Raw genomic sequence first — 21,377 nt, 5'->3', positions numbered from 1 at the left:
GTCCTGTCCTGGGCTGGCTGCTGCCACACCTCCCATCTCACTGTCTCCTCAGTGGTCGGTTGCTATCAACCAACCAACCACAGTTTGTCTAACTCCCCTCCCTCCTAGTGCTGAACCTTCTAATTTAGACCCAGCTGCTGCCACTGCCCTGCCTCCCCCTTCACACGTTATGAATATACAGAAAGTAAGAAACTTTAGGAGGCTTATATTTTATCTTTATATAAGGGGTCAGCTCTCTGGGGACCCTGATGTAAGGGGAGGCTCTCTGGGGACCCTGATGTAAGGAGGGGCTGTCTGGGGACCCTAATGTAAGCAGGGGCTGCCTGGGGACCCTGATGTAAGGGGAGGCTCTCTGGGGACCCTGACGTAAGGGGAGGATCTCTGGGGACCCTGATGTAAGGAGGGGCTCTCTGGGGACCCTGATGTAAGGAGGGGCTCTCTGGGGACCCTGATGTAAGCGGGGGCTCCCTGGGGACCCTGATGTAAGGGGAGGCTCTCTGGGGACCCTGATGTAAGGGGAGGATCTCTGGGGACCCTGATGTAAGGGGAGGATCTCTGGGGACCCTGATGTAAGGGGAGGATCTCTGGGGACCCTGATGTAAGGAGGGGCACTGTAGGTAACCTGATGTAAGGAGGGGGGGCTCTGGGGACCTTGATGTAATGAGGGGGGCTCTGGGTATCCTGATGCAAGTGGGATGGCTCTTTGGGGACCCTGATGTAAGCGGGGGCTGTCTGGGGACACTGATGTAAGGGGAGGCTCTCTGGGGACCCTGATGTAAGGGGAGGATATCTGGGGACCCTGATGTAAGGAGGGGCACTCTAGGTAGCCTGATGTAAGGAGGGGGGCTCTGGGGACCTTTATGTAATGAGGGGGGCTCTGGGTATCCTGATGCAAGTGGGTGGCTCTTTGGGGACCCTGATGTAAGGGGATCTGCACTCAGATATGTAATGATAATGTGTGTGTGTATATATATAAGTGTATGCCCGCCTAAGTGTATGACTTTCTTTACTTCGCTGTGTAACAGTAGGAGCTACTGTCACGTTAAAGTGGACACAGAGTCTGCATATTGGGTGAATGCAGAGCTGCAGAGCTTGCATTTAAAAACAGAGAAAACTGCTCTGGCAGTTTTCTCAGATTTTTCAATCTCTCCAACCCTGTGTCCGGGTTTTAGAGACAGCCTGCGAGCTGTCTGCCCAGCTGCAGACAGCTCATATAATCAGGGGCTGGTCAGAACAGAGGAGAGGGAGGAAGGTGGAGCAGTGGCTGTGACTGTCGCTGTGTCTCTGTGTTGGGACAGACGCTGTATGCGTTGAAGGACTTTGGGGCCTTGTGCATCCAGGACTGTGGGTCTGGAGGAGCTGATGGTTTGAGGAACCATTACCTGTAGCAGCAGTGCTGTTAAAGACTAGCCAGGTGGGCTGTTATTTTCATTGGTTTCTGCATAACGTTTAAACCCCTACGTGGGATTCCTATGAATGGACTTTTTGTTTTGTTTATCCCCATTTAATAAACGTGGGCTACCAGGCCCTTAACACTAATTGCCTGTTTGCTGTGAACTCACTACACCAAAACGCATCTGCCAGAAGAGCTAAACAGCCCCCAATGTTTACAGCTGCTATGGGCTCTAGAAGCCCTTCACAGAGAAGAGGGAGAAGAGCGGGCATTTTAAATCCCTGGACCCGCTGTGAGGGTGCTGAAAACTCAGCAAACCCGGAGGCAAGTACAGCGGGGACTGAGGGGTGGGGTGGGTGTCCAGTGTTTTGCGTTTTCATTTTTTTGTAAACGTGAACTAACGCTTCAAAGCTAATCTGGTAATTCGGCCACTTTGTAAAATATGTTGCCTTACTATGAGTTAAAGCGATTGTAAAAGTGAAAAAATAACAAATATGTAAAATGGGAAAGAAGAATAGGATTATCACAGTGCTTACAGATAATAATGGAAACCATGTATTAAAAAATATATAATATTAATGAGGATAGCGCTAAAAAAATATAACAGAGCTGGTTTGTTCAAGGATATTCAACATTTCATAGTAAAGGTGGTCATGAAACGAGTATTCAATTAGGCAGAGATTTCAAATTCGTAAATTAACCTGACATGTTTCACCTAATAGCTTCATCAGGAGATATATACGAATCGATCAGGGAATGCGTAAGAGCCGGTTCACACTGGGGCGGCACGACTTCGGGGGTGACTCGGCAAGGCGTCCTGAAGACGACTTCAGAGGCGACTTGCAAAATGATTTCTGTATAGAAGTCCATGCAAGTCGCCCCCAAAGTCATACAAGAACCGGCTCTAAAACTGTACAAAAATACAAGAGATAACAGAATAAGTACAAAATATCAAAGAAATACATGTAACATTATATGCAAAAAAATATACACGTAATTGCCAAAGCCTGCCCCAATAGAAGGAAAGCTTATTGCACCAGGATTCCCAAAAGTGACCATTGCCAATTAGGGGAAAAACCCACCCGGGAACAGAGAGCCCTGCGTGGTCACAGAGGACACACAAGTGACCAGGCTAAAGATGAACAAAAAGTAAAAAGGAAGTATAAGGTATGTATAAATATAGAATTTCTACTCTAATATAGAGTATGCCGCGTACAGACGATTGGAAATTCCGACAACAAAACCGTCAAATTGATTCCGATTGGAATTTTCGACAAGAAGTGTTGTTGAAAATTGAGAACCGGCTCTCAAACATTTGTTGTGGAAAATTCCGACAGGAAATGTCCGATGGAGCCTACACACGGTCGGAATATCCGACCAAAAGTTCACATTGAACATTTCTTGTCGGATTTTCCAATCGTGTGTACGCGGCATAAGGGTATGGAATGGAAGCTGGGTACTCACTTAAAACAAATCAATTCAGAGCTTGGGGTGGAGGGCGACTGAAACGTACAGTAAATTGTATCCTGTAATAAAATAACAAACTTCTGTATATTTACCTGCTCTGTGCAATAGGGATTGCCCTGAACCTCCTTTTATTCCGGTCCCCTTCTGGTGCTCCTGGCTCCTCCTTATCTTTCCAGTGCCCCCACGGGAAGCCGCATCAGTGCTTATCAGTGCCACCTATCAGTGCTAATCAGGGCTACCTATCAGTGCTCATCAGGGCCACCTATCAGTGCTCATCAGGGCCACCTATCAGTGCTCATCAGGGCCACCTATCAGTGCTCATCAGGGCCACCTATCAGTGCCACCTATCAGTGCTCATCAGGGCCACCTATCAGTGCCACCTATCAGTGCTCATCAGGGCCACCTATCCATGCTCATCAGCACTGCCTATCAGTGCTCATCAGCGCCGCCTATCAGTGCTCACCAGTGCAGCCTCATCAGCACACATCTGTGAAGGAGAAAATGTACCTGTTTGCTAATTTTTTTAACAAATTATGAAAACTTTTTTTTTCAAACTTTTCGGTCTTTATTAGTTTTATAAAATATATAAGGACCAAAGCGGTTGTTGTTTTTTAGTGTTTTTTTGTGTTTTATTATTTACTTTGTTGTATGTAGCATTTTGCGCAGTTTATTCTTTATTATTTATTCGTTTATGCAGTTAAAAATGTAAATACCACCAAAAGAAAGTTCTATTTGTGTGAAAAAAATTATAAAAATTTCATTTGGTTACAGTGTTGCATGACCGCGCAAGTGTGACAGCGCTGAAAGCTGAAAAATGGTCCTGGGCAGGAAAGGGGGGTGAAAGTGCCCGGTAGGCAAGTGGTTAAATAAACCCAACGCAGGGTATAAATGCCACCTAGTACTGACTTATGTGAAGTGCAGTCTTGCAACGATCGGTCCACTTTAATTTACCTCTCTTTTTGTTTTTCAGTGTGTAAGAGAACGTGGGATAACATTACGTGTTGGCCAGCGGCATCGGTCGGAGAGGTCGTCGTGTTGCAATGTCCGGGGCTCTTTAGCATGTTCACTACCAATGCGGTAATTGGTGAGTCTCCGTTCATGCATGGTCATTTGCTGATGTGCCGAGCAATCCATGGCTTGGTTGGCCAAACAAAGGTGTTCTAACTGGACAGGGAATGGCTGCTGCACATATTTTTTTTCTCTAGGGTGGGTCAGGAAGGGAATTGGCCCTAAAGTCTAAACAATAGAGTCAAGAAAAAAAAAAAACCCTTTGAAAGTAAAATATTTTGAAATAAAAATGGAGTCATTGGTGGGAACGTGAAACCAGAATCAGAAGGCTTCTCATGCTAAGTCAAAGATTTATCAGGAATGGTGCAGGTCGGGATACAGCTAAACCACAACATAATCATGCATGGGAACAGGCCTGGAATGGGACAGAAAGTGGGGCGCGGCATCGGTTAATGATGGGATGTGGGGTTCCAGCACCTTGTTGCACCTCTGGACCCCTTAACATTACATAGCACCGCACCTCTGGACCCGTTTACATTACACAGCACCCTGAACCTCTGGACCCCTTTACATTACACAGCACTGCACCTCTGGACCCCTTTACATTACACAGCACCCTGCACCTCTGGACCCCTTCACATTACATAGCACCCTGCACCCCTGGACCCCTTCACATTACACAGCACCCTGAAACTCTGGACCCCTTTACATTACACAGCACCTTGCACCTCTGAACCCCATAACATTACACAGCACCCTGAACATCTGGACCCCTTTACATTACACAGCACCTTGCACCTCTGGACCCCTTTTACATTACATAGCACTGCACCTCTGGACCCCTTTACATTACACAGCACCCTGGACCCCTTTACATTACACAGCACCCTGCACCTCTGGACCCCTTTACATTACACAGCACCCTGGACCCCTTTACATTACACAGCACCCTGCACCTCTGGACCCCTTTACATTACACAGCACCCTGCATCACTGGACCCCTTTACATTACACAGCACCTTGCACCTCTGGACCCCTTTACATAACACAGAACCCTGGACCCCTTTACATTGCACAACACCCTGCACCTCTGGACCCTTTTACATTACACAGCACCCTGCACCTCTTTACATTACACAGCACCCTGCACCCCTGGACCCTACATTACACAGCACCCTGCACCTCATAATTGCCCATTAATGCAGCTTAATCAATGCCAATCTGTAGCCTCACAATTGCCCATCAATGCAGCTTGATTAATGCCCATCTGCAGCCTTCCCATTGCCATGAATGAAGCCTGATTAATGCCCATCTCAGGGAGGGGGGGGGATCTCCTGTTTACTTGGCGGCCTCTTTAATACAAAGTCCCGCCTCCCGGACCGGCTTCTATGATAGACAGAACACTGGTCTAATGCCGGCCCAGGAGACGGGACTTCCTATTACAGAGGCCGCTGAGTAAACAGGAGATTCTCGCTGTATGTAATCTGACGGCGCTCTTCCCGCCCCCCTCCCCATTCCCTCCGAGGCAGTCCAAATTGCAGTATCGGCGTATAACACGCACACGCTATTTGCAACCGATTTGCAGGGTGAAAAAGTGAGTGTTATACGCCAATAAATACAGTAATTCTTCAAACTCCCAGTTACAGTGCCTTGCGAAAGTATTCGGCCCCCTTGAACTTTGCGACCTTTTGCCACATTTCAGGCTTCAAACATAAAGATATAAAACTGTAATTTTTTTTGAAGAATCAACAACAAGTGGGACACAATCATGAAGTGGAACGAAATTTATTTGATATTTCAAACTTTTTTAACTAATAAAAAACTGAAAAATTGGGCGTGCAAAATTATTCAGCCCCCTTACTTTCAGTGCAGCAAACTCTCTCCAGAAGTTCAGTGAGGATCTCTGAATGATCCAATGTTGACCTAAATGACTAATGATGATAAATAGAATCCACCTGTGTGTAATCAAGTCTCCGTATAAATGCACCTGCACTGTGATAGTCTCAGAGGTCCGTTTAAAGCGCAGAGAGCATCATGAAGAACAAGGAACACACCAGGCAGGTTCGAGATACTGTTGTGGAGAAGTTTAAAGCCGGATTTGGATACAAAAAGATTTCCCAAGCTTTAAACATCCCAAGGAGCACTGTGCAAGCGATAATATTGAAATGGAAGGAGTATCAGACCACTGCAAATCTACGAAGACCTGGCCGTCCCTCTAAACTTTCAGCTCATACAAGGAGAAGACTGATCAGAGGTGCAGCCAAGAGGCCCATGATCACTCTGGATGAACTGCAGAGATCTACAGCTGAGGTGGGAGACTCTGTCCATAGGACAACAATCAGTCCCTGTATACTGCACAAATCTGGCCTTTATGGAAGAGTGGCAAGAAGAAAGCCATTTCTTAAAGATATCCATAAAAAGTGTTGTTTAAAGTTTGCCACAAGCCACCTGGAAGACACACCAAACATGTGGAAGAAGGTGCTCTGGTCAGATGAAACCAAAATCGAAATTTTTGGCAACAATGCAAAACGTTATGTTTGGCGTAAAAGCAACACAGCTCATCACCCTGAACACACCATCCCCACTGTGAAACATGGTGGTGGCAGCATCATGGTTTGGGCCTGCTTTTCTTCAGCAGGGACAGGGAAGATGGTTAAAATTGATGGGAAGATGGATGGAGCCAAATACAGGACCATTCTGAAAGAAAACCTGATGGAGTCTGCAAAAGACCTGAGAATGGGACGGAGATTTGTCTTCCAACAAGACAATGATCCAAAACATAAAGCAAAATCTACAATGGAATGGTTCACAAATAAACATATCCAGGTGTTAGAATGGCCAAGTCAAAGTCCAGACCTGAATCCAATCGAGAATCTGTGGAAAGAACTGAAAACTGCTGTTCACAAACGCTCTCCACCCAACCTCACTGAGCTCGAGCGGTTTTGCAAGGAGGAATGGGCAAAAATTTCAGTCTCTCGATGTGCAAAACTGATAGAGACATACCCCAAGCGACTTACAGCTGTAATCGCAGCAAAAGGTGGCGCTACAAAGTATTAACTCAAGGGGGCTGGATAATTTTGCACGCCCAATTTCTCAGTTTTTTATTTGTTAAAAAAGTTTGAAATATCCAATAAATTTCGTTCCACTTCATGATTGTGTCCCACTTGTTGTTGATTCTTCAAAAAAATTACAGTTTTATATCTTTATGTTTGAAGCCTGAAATGTGGCAAAAGGTCGCAAAGTTCAAGGGGGCCGAATACTTTCGCAAGGCACTGTATATCCAGGATATTAACCGCAAAGGTTTCTATGCGCCAGAGTCTCCTCTCATAGGTAGATAAAGATCACAGTGCATCTGCGGAAATTCTGTATTATGTGCACCAATGAGTTAAGTAGCATTCTAAGTAGCTCAGTGAGGCCACCAAGTTGAACATACATACATCTGATAACCAGGTATAATTTCCTCAGCATAGTAGCAAAGTCCATGAAATGATGGTAAACAAGGTCTGGTCATTTGTACAAAGTGGTGTCTTCTAATGAGGCCAATTATGCTCATAGTGGTGCGTAAAAACAATTTCTGATAGAGTGGAATATTCCGGTAGGTGACCAGGTGAAGAGAGTAATGATCGACCCACCAACGTAAATCTATATCTGTGGCTGTATATCTGATTGGGTCGATGCAGCAATGGTCAACAGCTCATAATAAGTAGAAAGTAATGGATTCAAACTCACAAAGACCACAACGGGATTGTCCTGAAAGTTTCTGCAAGGTAGAGTTTGATAGCAGCTCACAGCCTCGTATGCAACACCAGAAGAGATTATGTCGGGATGGCTGGGTGTTGCAAGCATCCCGCCCCCTTTGTGTACATGCAGCTGCGGGAAGGGGAATGTCTTGGTTGCAGCTGTGGAAAGGGGAATGTTCTGGTTGCAGCTGTGGGAAGGGGAATGTCTTGGTTGCAGCTGCGGGAAGGGGAATGTCTTGGTTGCAGCTGTGGAAAGGGGAATGTTCTGGTTGCAGCTGTGGGAAGGGGAATGTCTTGGTTGCAGCTGTGGCAAGGGGAATGTCTTGGTTGCAGCTGCGGGAAGGGGAATGTCCTGGTTGCAGCTGCGGGAAGGGGAATGTCTTGGTTGCAGCTGTGGGAAAGGGAATGTTCTGGTTGCAGCTGCGGGAAGGGGAATGTCTTGGTTGCAGCTGTGGGAAGGGGAATGTCCTGGTTGCAGCTGCGGGAAGGGGAATGTCCTGGTTGCAGCTGCAGTAAGGGGAATGTCTTGGTTGCAGCTGTGGGATGGGGAATGTCCCGATTGCGCTGATTGGGTCTTCAGGAATGCGATCATGTGACAGTTTCCCATGGGTTCCTCAATCGGGGATCTGACTGAGTTTGGATGGAACCCAGCTCATCACTACTTTACATTAAAGAAGATACTTTGTTATCTCTTTTTTTCTTGGAGGTTTGGGGAGTATCCCTATTTAGAAGAAAATAATGGATTGATCTCACAAAGTCTAAAAATGAATAGCCCTGAAAGTCTCTGCAAAGTAGAGTTCATAGCGGTCACAGTCTCATATGGAACGCCGGAAGCAACTGCATTAGGTCAGCTGATGTAACACCCCGCCTAGTTTAGGCTGCTAGGTAAATTTTGTTCCAGTGGAGCAGGGGTTGATTGCTTAGGGCTGCTCAGTGTTTTGCAGACTGCAGTTTTGCTACTTCTCCCTGTCTTCTTGAGGCTACTAAAAACCTAGTAGGTTTGAAAATTTCCCCGGAGAGGTGTGCCCAGAAGGTGGAGGGAGGACCCATGGGTAGTTTGAGGCCTTAGTAGCAACAGCAGTGTTTCTAGGTCCAGTCCTGCAGGAGGAGACCCCTGTGCAATGGCTCTGCCCCTGATACAGAAGCATGGGAGGATGCAAGCCTGAAGACACAGAGGTCCCAGCTAGGCCTAGGGGGGGGGGGGGCTATTAACAAGTCCTAGTTCAAGGATCCAGTTGGGTTAGGAGAAAACCTGGAGGAAGCTGTGGAAGGGAGCCCAAGTTGTCCAGAAGCGGTGTGAGTTTACATCTCCCTCACTAGAAAGAGCCTGGAGGATATCGGCAGGAAGCAATCGACGATCCTGTGGCTACAAAACCCCAGTGCTGCAGCGTGTGACAGTGTGGTGCTTTGAGGCTATTAACAAGTCCTAGTTCAAGGATCCAGTTGGGTTAGGAGAAAACCTGGAGGAAGCTGTGGGAGGGAGCCCAAGTTGTCCAGAAGCGGTGTGAATTTACATCTCCCTCACTAGAAAGAGCCTGGAGGATATCGGCAGGAAGCAATCAACGATCCTGTGGCTACAAAACCCCAGTGCTGCAGCGTGTGACAGTGTGGTGCTTTGAGACTCTGGAACGAGGACAGGTCATGGCCTAGAGATCCAGTGGGACATTTCTTTGAGGTTGTGCACTACAGCCAGAAGTTTGTGCATAGAAGCCAGAAGTCAAGCAGTCCTCAAATTGCACAGTTTTGCAGTTCTGGGGCATCCATTGCTCTCACATGTTTCACCTTGGGGTGGCTGCCCCAGAGGTTGCGGTCGTAGGAATCACCAGTATGCGTTAAACTTAAAAAATAAATAAAATAAAGCTAAGTATATCACAATTCTAAACAGGAAGGAAACAGTAGACTAGTTGATTGCAATAAAGAAAATTAAAAGAAAATAATTAAATATAAAAATGTATTGGGGGGGGGAAAAGAGGAGAAAGAATCTCAATCCCTATCATAGCAAAAGTCACTGCATCATTAAAGCCAGCGTTTTACATGTATGAAATGTAACTGCCACTCCAACTTCAGTAACTCTGTCTAGATGAGCCCTTCTGAAGAAGAGTGCCACGACAGCCTTGGGTGCCATTTTGGTTTGTCAGGGGCGCTATTACAGTGGTACATGCAGCGTCACAGAAGTGGGCCTCTGTAGCGCCACACTTGGGTTTGTGCTTGTGCACACCCGATTATGTGATCACTGTGATGGCCAATCACAGTGATCACGAGTGTTAGAACCCACCCTTGTACTGTTTCTTCCAATTTGGCAGTACACAGCCATCACATGATTTTATCCCAATCAGCTACAGTCGGGGCATTCCCTGCCCCACAACTGTATGGACACAAAGGGATGGGAATGCTCATGATGTCATTGACTCAATATGACCACATGGTCATATTAGGTCAATAATATCCATCAGCTGTATGTGAACAAAGGGGTGGGGTGCTTGTGACATCAGTGACCTGATATCACTGCTAAAACCAATTGCCAGTACTGCATATTCATAATCTTAGACCTTTCTACTGCCTTTGACACTGTTGACCTCCCATTCCTCAATAAACTTCACTCCCTTGGCCTACGTGACTCTTTCCTGGTTCTCCTCCCACCTATCTCAGTGCATTTTCAGCGTCACTTACCACATCATTCCCTATGCTTCTCTTTCTGTTGGGGTACCCCAAGGCTCTGTCCTCGGGCCCTCCTATTCTCTCTCTTTACCTCTTCCCTGGGCCAGTTGATAACCTCCCATGGCTTCTGATACCACTGCTAAGCCAACGACACCCAGATCTAGCTCTCCACTTCCCAACCCACCCCCTCGATTTCCTGACGTATCACAAACTTACTGAACGACATATTTGTCTGAATGCCACTTTCTCAAACTCAATCTTTAAAAACACTGAGCGTGTAATATTTCCCCCTCCTCGATTCCCCCCGACCCATGACTTTACCATTAAGATCAAGGGCACAGTGGGCGTGTCCGATCATGCAGCAATTTTGGGCCGAAATCTTTAGAATATTGTTCACTCTACTAAGGAGGCCGGCTACCCCCCCCCCCATCCAGCTTTTGCCTTGTAGAACCACTGCCCACCTGACCTTACAAAGGCCCAATTGAAACTAGCAATATACATCATCACAGCTTCTAAACAGACTATAGCGAGGTCCTGTAAATCCTCATCTCTCTGCTCGATAGAGACTTGGGCAATGGTGGTTGGTGCTCCAAATTTTTGGGGGGGTGCAAACAAACTAAAAAAAAAACATTTATTGCAGCCACTGTGCCCATCAATTTCCGCCAGTTTGCCCCATCAAATGATGCCAATTTGACCCATCAAATTCTGCCAGTGTGCCCCATCAAATTCTGCCAGTGTGCCCCATCAAATTCTGCCAGTTTGCCCCATCAACTGCCGCCAGTTTGCCCCATCAAATGCCGCCAGTTTGCCCCATCAAATGCAGCCCACTGTGGACGCACTGCTACTGGACTTGGGTCACTCAATCTATGATCCATAGTAAGATTGAGGCCACCATCCTAGATAAGATCCCATGACACCTGAAAATATGGCAACCATGGGTGGATCACTTTCTCCCCCCGCGATTCGATCCCAAGCTCCTGGAACCTAAGGTTGGGAGACTAATCTCCTACTATAATTATTCCCTTGCCCTGTTACGAAACAGACAGCCCCCTCCCCCCTCTCTCCTTCCTGTTTCCCTTATGCCGCATACACACCATCACTTTATGTGATGAAAAAAAACGACACTTTCTGTGAAGTAAAAAATGACGTTTTTGAAACTTCAATTTTCAAAGACGAAGTTGCCTACACACCATCGTTTTTCTCACAATGTTCTTGCAAAGTGAGGTTACGTTCACCACGTTTTACCATTGAAGCTTGCTTCATAAGTAGCTTCTGGGCATGCGTGGATGAAAAAACGTCTTAGAAAACAACGTTTTTTGCTACACACGGTCAATTTCTGTGAAGTAAAAAGTGCACTTTTGAAAAACGACACATAAAATTGAAGCATGCTTCAATTTTTTTTGGTCGTTTTTTACAAGACATAAAACGACGTTTTCCCCCACACACAGTCAATTAAAGTGACGTTTTTAAAAACGTCATTTTTTTTCATCACATAAAGTGATGGTGTGTACGCGGCATAACACTCTTCCCTCTCTCTTTCTTTCTTCTTATCTTTCTCTCCTAGATGTCTTTCACCTCCTCAGCTGTTACCTGAAGATATGTGGTCAGGGCCACCCGAGACCCTTTCCACAATCATTGCTCTTCTTTGTCAATAAATGTACTATGCCACGTGCACCAGATGAGGGTTTATTCTTCCCTATGCTTTCTCTACTTATCTTGTAATGTCAACATCTGATTAACTTGTACGGAGACACCGGCTCATTGTTCTACACTGTCATTGTCTCTCATGCAGTGTTTGTTGTTATCTATCTACCTATAAATAAAAATATCGAACAAGAAGCTCAAGGGCACAACCATTGGTCCCGCCACTCATGCCAAGGTGCTGGATGTAATCCTGTAATCCCATGGTCACTTGATAACCGCCCACGGCTTCCAATACCATCTATACGCCGATGACACCAAAATCTATCGGTCTACTCCCAGGGCCGCCATCAGGGGGTATAGGCAGTACACCTGTAAGGGGCCCAGAGGTCCCCAGGGGCCCGGATGGCAACCCCCTTTAAAAAAAAAAAACATATTTCCCACCTTGACTATTGCAACTCCCTCACTGGCCTACCCTTACACAGGCTATCCCCCCTTCAGTCTATTATGAATGCTGCTGTTAGACTAGGGGGTCTGCAAACTGCAGCCTGTTGGCCGGATGTGGCCCTTTGCTTGCCTTTATCTGGCCCTTGGGCCACTATTCCTTCCACTGACACCAATGATGGGCATCTAACTTTCCCACTGACACCAGAAATGGGGAACTATTCCTACCACTGATGCCGCGTACACACGATCGTTTTTCGGCATGAAAAAAACGACGTTTTTCCAACTTCATCATTAAAAACGATGTTGCCCACACACCATCGTTTTTGAAAAATGATGAACAAAGCGCGGTGACGTACAACACGTACGACGGCACTCTAAAGGGGAAGTTCTATTCGCCTTTGGGCTGCTTTAGCTGATTCCGTGTTAGTAAAAGACGATTGGCGCTTTTCTGTCTGTTACAGCGTGATGAATGTGCTTACTCCATTATGAACGCTAGTTTTACCAGAACGAGCACTCCCATCTCATAACAAGATAGGGGTCTAATTTTCCCACTGACATCAGAGATGGGGAATATTCCTACCACTGACACCAAGATAGGGGTCTAATTTTCCCACTGACACCAAAGATGGGGCACTATTCCTCACACTGACACCAATGATTGGGATCTAATTTTCCCACTGACGCCAATGATAGGGATCTAATATTCCCACTGACACCAATAATTGGTATCAGTGGGAAAATTAGATACCTATCATTGGTGTCAGTGGAAATATTACACCCCAATCATTGGTGTCAGTGGAAATATTACACCGCTATCATTGGTGTCAGTGGTAGGAATAGTTACCCATCTCTGGTGTCAGTGATGGGGATCTAATTTCCCCACTGACACCAGAGATGGGGAACTATTCCTACCATTGACACCAAGATAGGGGTCTAATTTTCCCACTGACACCAATGATAGGGATCTAATTTTACCACTGACGCCAATGATAGGGATCTAATTTTACCACTGAGGCCGGGTACACACGGGCAAACATGTACGATGAAACCGGTCCGTCGGACCGTTTTCACCGTACATGCCTGCCAGAGGGCTTCTGTTGATGGTTGTACTAACCATCGTACAGAAGTCCGCGCGTAAACATTACGCGGGGCGTGTCCGCGTCGTCGCCGCGATGATGACGCGGCGATGACGCGGCGACGTGGGCGGGCCTGCCATTTAAAGGCTTCCACGCATGCGTCGAAGTCATTGACGCATGCGAGGGATGGCGGGCGCTCGGACATGTACGGTAGGTCTGTACTGACGACCGTACATGTCCGAGCGGGCAGGATTCCAGCGGACGGTTTTAAAACACGTCCAGGAATATTTGTCTGCTGGGAAAAGGCCCGGCGGGCAAATGTTTGCTGGAATTCGGCTCGCTCGCGCCCACACACGACCAAACATGTCTGCTGAAACTGGCCCGCGGACCAGTTTCAGCATACATGTTTGGTCGTGTGTACGGGGCCTTACACCAATGATAGGGATCTAATTTTCCCACTGACACTGATAATAGGGATCTAATTTTCCCACTGACACCGATGATAGGGATCTTATATTTCCACTGACACCAGAGATGGGGAACTATTCCTACCACTGACACCAATGATGTAAATAGTTACTCCGACTGACCACCATGCCTATGCCATTGTTTACTCACACCAATGCCGGGGCATTTTCTACTCTTATGCCCTGTACACACGATCGGTTCGTCTGATGAGAACGGACGTGTGTGGGGCCCCATCAGTTTTTTTTCCCATCGGTGAAAAAAAATAGAACCTGTTTTAAAATGTTTGTATGGTTAAAAAAATGATAGAAAAAAACGATCGTCTTTGGGGAAATCCATCGGTCAAAAATCCACTCTTGCTCAGAATCAAGTCGACGCATGCTCGGAAGCATTGAACTTAATTTTTCTCTGCACGTCGTTGTGTTTTACGTCACCGCGTTGGACACGATCGGATTTTTAACTGATGGGGGCAGATCCACGAAGAAGTTACGACGGCATATCTATTGATACGCCGCGTAACTTCTATTTTTTTCCGGTGTATCTTTGTTTTGTATCCACAAAACAAGATACGCCTGAAGCTGGGCTAGATCCGACTAGCGTACGTCTTAGTACGCCATAGGATGTAAGGTGCATATTTACGCTGGCCGCTAGGTGGCGCTTCCTTCGAATTATGCGTTGAGTATGCAAATTAGTTAGATACGCCAATCCACAAACGTACGTCTGGCCGGCGCATTTTTTTACGTTGTTTCCGTAAGGCTTTTTCCGGCGTAAAATTACCCCTGCTATATGAGGCGTACTCAATGTTAAGTATGGACGTCGTTCCCGCGTCGAATTTTAAAAATTTTACGTCGTTTGCGTAAGTCGTTCGCGAATAGGGCTTTGCGTAGAATGACGTTCACGTCGTAAGCATTGGCTTGTTGCGGGTTAATTTTGAGCATGCGCACTGGGATACCCCCACGAACGGCGCATGCGCCGTTCAGAAAAAACTTCATTTACGCCGGGTCAAGTAAAATTAACATAAAACAAGCCCACATCTTGAACATTTGAATTCCGCACCCATACGCCGGCAGATTTAAAAAAAGCCGCCGTAACTTTAGAGGCAAGTGCTTTGTGAATACAGCACTTGCCTCTCAAAGTTGCGGCGGCGTAGCATTAATACGATACGCTACGCCTGCCGAAAATTACGATCTGCTACGTGGATCTGGCCCATGGTGTGTAGGCAAGACCGATGAAAGTCAGCTTCATCGGATATTCGACGAAAAAATCCATCGGTTCGTTTTCATCAGACGAAGCGATCGTGTGTACGGGGCATCAATGGCCAAAGTCCCCCCCCCCCCTAAATTTTGAAGGGCAGTAAACTGGCCCTTTGTTTTGAAAGTTTGGAGACCCCTGTGCTAGACTAATACACCTTTCCTATTATAATGCACCACCAGCCACAACTCCTCACCTATTTTCAACACAAAAAAACAGAGAGAGATTTATTCCCAAAGAGGAAGATATAAGAGGCCTCCGATCATCGAGGGGTCACATTTGTTACAACCTCCTTTTCCGAGCAAGTACACTGAAAATCAGAGCCGTATTGATTTTGGACATCCTTATCTAAAACAAAGAGACGGCCTTTTAGCTTCTCTCCGGAGATCATCGTCAATAACACACATTAAGTCATTTGCTTTGAAAGAATAACCTGCTCCTCGACAAAAGGTTTTCCATCCCGCTGTCACAAGACGCCGTGCTCCGCGCTGACCTTTGTGGAAAATTCTGTGTTTGTGGCTCTTTTCAGTTCGGCTCCACACTCTTAGCTAGAGAATTTTCCATTTACAGACTTGTCACAATGCAAAAAACTGTTTTTATTAAAAAAATTTACCGATGGAGAGGAGTAAAGGCGAGTGACATGTGGCACGGTGGTTAAGTGGTCTGGTTCAGTGAGAGGCTGAATGTTTTACTGAAGAAAAAAAAAAGAACCTGGAAAAAACCATATGCAGTCCAGTGCTTTTATTTTTTATTTTTTTATTGAAAAATGTTGCATATACACAAAAATACATAGACGCAATACAAAATTACAAAAATGAATAAGCTGCAGTTACAACAAAACAAATAAAAAAATAAAATAAGTAACCCAGTGTAGCCCAGTGTGTTTTAATTCTGCATATAAAATAAATAATTTGCACCAACTGGATGGTCAAGCTGCATCTACTAAAGGACCAGTAGTCTATGTAAAATCTAAAGTGTAACCGTGCTATATGTGACCATATAAATGCTCAAAATAAATACAATTACAAACTCAGAACTTCATCACTATTAGTGCATAAAATAAATAGATTCCTAAATATACATATATGCAATACTTTTTTTGCCCCAGAGAATAGGCGCAGGAACTCCCCTTTTCAAAGTCATCCTTTGTCTCCACCCCCTTCCCACCTCTGAGAACTGTTCCTTGGTTCCACCTCCAAGCACTGTTCCTTGGTTCCATCCCTACCCTCCTCCAAGCACTGTTCCTTGGTTCCACCCCCTACCCACCTCCTGAGCACTGTTCCTTGGTTCCACCCCTGAACACTGTTATTTGGGTCCACCCCCTACCCACCTCCGAGCACTGTTCCTTGGTTCCACCTCAGAGTACTGTTATTTGGTTCCACCCCCTACCCACCTCCGAGCACTGTTCCTTGGTTCCACCCCCTACCCACCTCTGAGCACTGTTCCTTGGTTCCACCCCCTACCCACCTCTGAGCACTGTTCCTTGGTTCCACCCCCTACCCACCTCTGAGCACTGCTCCTTGGTTCCACCCTTTACCCACCTCTGAGCACTGCTCCTTGGTTCCACCTCCAAACACTGTTCCTTGGTTCCACCCTCTACCTACCTCTGAGCACTGTTCCTTGGTTCCACCCCCTACCCACCTCTGAGCACTGTTCCTTGGTTCCACCTATGAGCACTGTTCCCTGGTTCTACCCCCTACCCACCTCTGAGCACTGTTACTTGGTTCTGGAAAGCTGCGAGTGCTGTGGGAATGCAGTGAAGCCTGTAAGTGACCAGCAGAAGCTGTGGGTGCAGTGGGGATGCAATGAAGATTGTAGGTGACAACCGGGAGCTGTGGGTGCAGTGGGGATGCAATGAAGACTGTAGGTGACCAGCGGGAGCAGTGAAGATGCAGGGGAGACTTTGGGTGTACCTAAGGACCAGTGGGGCTGTGACCATAGCAGAGAAGCCTGTAAGTGACCAGCGGGAGCTACGGGTCACGTGGGGATGCAATTAAGGCTGTAGGTGACCAGCGGGTGCAGTGGGGGTGCAATAATGACTGTAGGTGACCAACTGGAGCTGCGAGTGCAGTGGGGATACAATGAAGACTGTAGGTGACCAGCAAGAGCTGTGGGTGCAGTGGAGAAGCAATGAAGACTGTAGGTGACCAGCAGGAGCTGCAGGTGCAGTGGGATGCAATGAAGACTGTAGGTGACCAGCAGGAGCTGCAGTCGGGATGCAATAAAGACTGTAGGTGACCAGCAGGAGCTGCGGGTGCAGTGGGGATGCAATGAAGACTGTAGGTGACTAGCGGGAGCTGCGGGTGCAGTGGGGATGCAATGAAGACTGTAGGTGACTAGCGGGAGCTGCGGGTGCAGTGGGGATGCAATGAAGACTGTAGGTGACCAGCAGGAGCTGCGGGTGCAGTGGGGATGCAATGAAGACTGTAGGTGACCAGCAGGAGCTGCGGGTGCAGTGGGGATGCAATGAAGACTGTAGGTGACCAGCGGGAGCTGCGGGTGCAGTGGGGATGCAATGAAGACTGTAGGTGACCAGCGGGAGCTGCAGGTGCAGTGGGGATGCAATGAAGACTGTAGGTGACCAGCGGGAGCTGCGGGTGCAGTGGGGATGCAATGAAGACTGTAGGTGACCAGCCGGAGCTGCGGGTGCAGTGGGGATGCAATGAAGACTGTAGATGACCAGCAGGAGCTGCGGGTGCAGTGGGGATGCAATGAAGACCGTAGTTGACCAGCGGGAGCTGCGGGTGCAGTGGGGATACAATGAAGACTGTAGGTGACCAGCAGGAGCTGCGGGTGCAGTGGGGATGCAATGAAGACTGTAGGTGACCAGCAGGAGCTGCGGGTGCAGTGGGGATACAATGAAGACTGTAGGTGACCAGCAGGAGCTGCGGGTGCAGTGGGGATGCAATGAAGACTGTAGGTGACCAGCGGGAGCTGCGGGAGCAGTGGGGATAGAATGAAGTGTGAATTTTTAAGTAAACTCAAGGGGAGGAAAATGGTTATTCAATACAAATCTCCTTTGAAAAATGAAAGGTGTGTATGTGTGCGGTTTGTGTGTACTTTGAGCGCAGGAAAAAAACAATTGACCTACTTTACACACACAACTCCCAGATTGCTTTGCTAACTTTAGTTTGGCAAAGTCAAAGAAGAGAAAAAAAAAGAAGGAAAGTCGCAGTTGTAAGCATGTGTGTAAAAGTAGCGGGGGAGGCGGAGGCACGGTGTACGATATATCAAACGCTTGAGCGTAAACGACACTGACAGCACAAATAGTACAAATGTGGAGATGTCTAAACTAAGGACAGCGAGCGAGCGCGGCATGAAAACAAAGACCTTTCCGCTTGGGACCGCATTCTAAAATTGTAAATAAAAGAACATCAGATTTTTTTTTTTTTTTAAGGGAACATCAACAATTTTTTTTTTTTTCAAAGCAGCTTAACTAGTTTATATATATTTTTTAATTTCATCCATTTAGTTGTATAATGAATTATTTTAATTTCATTAATTCCATTTATTTTATTAGTTAATTAACATATATTAACATATTAATTCACAGATATAGTGAATGTAGGCTCCTGGGGAGACCAGATATAGTGAATGCAGGTTCCTGAGGAGACCAGATATAGTGAATGCAGGCTCCTGGGGAGACCAGATATAGAGAATGCAGGTCCTGGGGAGACCAGATATAGTGAATGCAGGCTCCTGAGGAGACCAGATATAGTGAATGCAGGCTCCTGAGGAGACCAGATATAGTGGATGCAGGTTCCTGAGGAGACCAGATATAGTGAATGCAGGCTCCTGGGGAGACCAGATATAGTGAATGCAGGCTCCTGAGGAGACCAGATATAGTGGATGCAGGTTCCTGAGGAGACCAGATATAGTGAATGCAGGCTCCTGGGGAGACCAGATATAGTGAATGCAGGCTCCTGAGGAGACCAGATATAGTGGATGCAGGCCCTGGGGAGACCAGATATAGAGAATGCAGGCTCCTGGGGGAGACCAGATATAGTGAATGCAGGCTCCCGGGGAGACCAGATATAGTGAATGCAGGGTGCTGGGGAGACCAGATATAGTGAATGCAGGATCCTGGGGAGACCAGATTTAGTGAATGCAGGCTCCTGGGGGAGACCAGATATAGTGAATGCAGGGTCCTGGGGAGACCAGATATAGTGAATGCAGGCTCCTGGGGAAGACCAGATATAGTGAATGCATTCTCCTGGGGAGAAAAGATATAGTGAATGCAGGCTCCTGGGGGAGACCAGATATAGTGAATGCAGGATCCTGGGGAGATCAGATATAGTGAATGCAGGGTCCTGGGGGAGACCAGATATAGTGAATGCAGGGTCCTGGGGAGACCAGATATAGTGAATGCAGGCTCCTGGGGGGAGTACAGATATAGTGAATGCAGGCTCCTGGGGAGAAATGATATAGTAAATGCAGGCTCCTGGGGAGACCAGATATAGTGAATGCAGGCTCCTGGGGGAGACCAGATATAGTGAATGCAGGCTCCTCGGGAGACCAGATATAGTGAATGCAGGCTCCTGGGGGAGACCAGATATAGGGAATGCAGGCTCCTGGGGGGAGTACAGATATAGTGAATGCAGGCTCCTGGGGGAGACCAGATATAGTGAATGCAGGCTCCTGGGGGGAGTACAGATATAGTGAATGCAGGCTCCTGGGGGAGACCAGATATAGTGAATGCAGGCTCCTGGGGGAGACCAGATATAGGGAATGCAGGCTCCTGGGGAGACCAGATATAGTGAATGCAGGCTCCTGGGGAGACCAGATATAGTGAATGCAGGCTCCTGGGGAGACCAGATATAGTGAATGCAGGCTCCTGGGGGAGACCAGATATAGGGAATGCAGGCTCCTGGGGGGAGTACAGATATAGTGAATGCAGGCTCCCGGGGAGTACAGATATAGTGAATGCAGGCTCCGGGGTTTAGTAACACTTTAATCTGAAATAATTTTGTAACCTCTTTAGGACTCTCCATAAATGTATCATTCTTCTGTCGACTCTTAAAAAAATCTCTCGCCGTTTATTGAAAATCCATTTGGCCCGTTAACGGCAAAAATGACAAAGTGACACTAATCCCTTTTCACGAGAGGTCCCGGAATTTATGATGTTGGAAATGACTTTGCGGTGAACATCCACAAAAGAGCGAGTCCCGGTCTGGTTGTAAACGCCGCGTACATATAATTCACCGGAGATCTTTTTCTTAGAGGTCAGAGGAGGAAAAACGCACATAGGCTCCAAGTGGCTGTAAATTTTGAGCATCGTTCGTTTCTTGGCCTCTCCGGAGCGCTGTGACTCGGCGCGCTCCTCTGCCAAAGCCGTTATCATCTTCCTCTTAATGTGCTGTTGTGGAATTGTGGTTATGGCCTGTAAGTGAAAAGCTTTGAACTCCCCGGGGCCTATCTGTAACAGCTTGCTGGCAGATAATAATTTCACATACCATTGCCACGTCGGGGCGTCCATCAATTGGGTCAAAAAAAAAAACTCAACTGCGGTGAAGGGCGCACCTCTCCGAAACTGCGTGTGCTGAATCTTCTTAGGAATGCCGCGTACAAGCCGGGATGTTCACCTCTGAAACTCAAAAGGTTCGGAATTCCACCGTACAGCCAAAAATACCGGGGCATTTATCTGTCTGAGAGCGCACTACAAAACCAAGGGTATTGCCAGGCTTGGCTGTGGACACTAAGGGGTAGATTCACAGAGAAGATACGACGGCGTATCTCCAGATACGCCGTCGTATCTCTGAGTGTGTGGGCCGTCGTATCTATGCGCCTGATTCATAGAATCAGTTACGCATAGATTTCCCTAAGATCCGACCGGCGTAAGTGTCTTACACCGTCGTATCTTAGGCTGCATATTTACGCTGGCTGCTAGGTGGCGCTTCCGTATAGTTACGCAAGGAATATGCAAATGAGCTAGATACGCCGATTCCGAAACGTACGTCCGGCCGGCGCATTTTTTTACGTCGTTTACGTTAGACTTTTTTCGGCATATAGTTACCCCTGCTATATGAGGCGTATCCTATGTTAAGTATGGCCGTCGTTCCCGCGTCGAGTTTTGAAAATTTTACGTCGTTTGCGTAAGTCGTTCGCGAATAGGGCTGGACGTAATTTACGTTCACGTCGAAAGCAATGACGATTTGCGGCGGAATTTCGAGCATGCGCACTGGGATTTTTTCACGAACGGCGCATGCGCCGTTCCTAAAAACCGTCAAATAC

General features: G+C 47.0%; 1 protein-coding gene across 2 annotated transcripts in view; it reads left to right on the top strand.

Moving 5' to 3' along the window:
• The window catches only part of LOC120939835 (vasoactive intestinal polypeptide receptor-like), a 373,379-nt gene that overhangs the window by 190,184 nt on the left and 161,818 nt on the right, over positions 1 to 21,377 (top strand). For both annotated transcript variants that reach the window (XM_040352223.1, XM_040352222.1), the window contains exon 3: positions 3,831 to 3,944. In XM_040352223.1, the coding sequence (XP_040208157.1) occupies positions 3,831 to 3,944 (114 nt within the window). The remainder of the gene's footprint in view (positions 1 to 3,830; positions 3,945 to 21,377) is intronic.

The sequence above is a fragment of the Rana temporaria genome, chromosome 5 (genome assembly GCF_905171775.1).
Source record: "Rana temporaria chromosome 5, aRanTem1.1, whole genome shotgun sequence".
Classification (NCBI taxonomy): Eukaryota; Metazoa; Chordata; class Amphibia; order Anura; family Ranidae; genus Rana; species Rana temporaria.
Note: the sequence above shows the minus strand (reverse complement) of the source record. Positions and strands in the feature narration are given on the sequence as shown.